This window comes from Bison bison, unplaced genomic scaffold (genome assembly GCF_000754665.1).
Source record: "Bison bison bison isolate TAMUID 2011002044 unplaced genomic scaffold, Bison_UMD1.0 scf7180017864181, whole genome shotgun sequence".
In the NCBI taxonomy this organism is placed as follows: domain Eukaryota; kingdom Metazoa; phylum Chordata; class Mammalia; order Artiodactyla; family Bovidae; genus Bison; species Bison bison.
The window spans coordinates 5438702-5439516 of record NW_011494753.1 but is presented as its reverse complement, the minus strand read 5'-3'; the positions used below and the strand labels follow the sequence as shown (position 1 = coordinate 5439516).

The 815-nt window shown below is 57.8% G+C and overlaps 1 protein-coding gene across 5 annotated transcripts in view; it reads left to right on the top strand.

Annotated features, from left to right (window-relative positions):
- The first annotated feature begins 2 nt into the window (after positions 1-2).
- Positions 3-815, top strand: part of CIB2 (calcium and integrin binding family member 2) — a 23339-nt gene continuing 22526 nt past the window's right edge. For 2 of the 5 annotated variants that reach the window (XM_010843270.1, XM_010843271.1), the window contains exon 1: positions 3-91. Coding sequence is in view for 1 of the 5 variants with exons in the window: in XM_010843268.1 (XP_010841570.1) it covers positions 41-91 (51 nt within the window). In the remaining 4 variants the exon portion in view is untranslated. The remainder of the gene's footprint in view (positions 92-815) is intronic. The other 3 variants (XM_010843268.1, XM_010843274.1, XM_010843272.1) reach the window with 3 other exon arrangements.

Genomic DNA, 815 nt, shown 5'->3' with positions numbered 1-815 from the left:
GGCGGCACCCGGGCGGGCGAGCGACGCCGCCGCGGCCACCATGGGGAACAAGCAGACCATCTTCACGGAAGAGCAGCTGGACAACTACCAGGTGAGTCCGGCCGCCCCCGGATCCCGAAGCGGCGCCCTTGGTCTCCCTCCCTTCTTTTTCCCGTCGTTTGCCGAGGCCTCCCGGAAACCGATTTACCAGGTTCAGACCTTGCTCTGCCTTCAGCTCGACGCGTGACCTTGGGCCGGTGACTTCTCCAAGCCTCAGTTTCCCCACTCAAGGTATGAGAGAGCTTTCCAGTTAGAAGATTCTCGCAGGCGTGTCTCTTTCTGCTCCCCTTTCCTCTCTCTCATTCAGACTTCTTGCTCTTGGCCCCAGTCTGGACCCAGACCCCTTCCCAACCACTCATCCCAGAGCCCACATTGGCGCTGAGATGGAGTCCTTAAACATGGGCTGGAGGGAGGACTCTCCCACCCCTCAAAACCCGGGAAGCCGCCGAGGAGAGTGAGTCTGTCAGCAGAAATGAGCTGGGTTGGAAGTGAAGCGCCTCAGTACCCAAATACGATTCTGGGTTGGGGATGTCTTGTTACCTATTGGGGTCTTTCCCTCTGGCCCCAGCATGGAAATAATTGCACAAGAAGTCAAGCCAGGTACCAGTCTTATATGGTCACCTCTCCGAGCTCCCTTAGGCCCCAGCAACCACCCCTTTAGACCCCTCCTAGGTCCCTCTGCTTCCAGAGTTGGGGAGCTGTCCAGATCATATCCCAGTGCCCTCCCACCTATGTGCAAACTTTTCTGTGGTTGCAGGATGGAGCACAAACTCCTG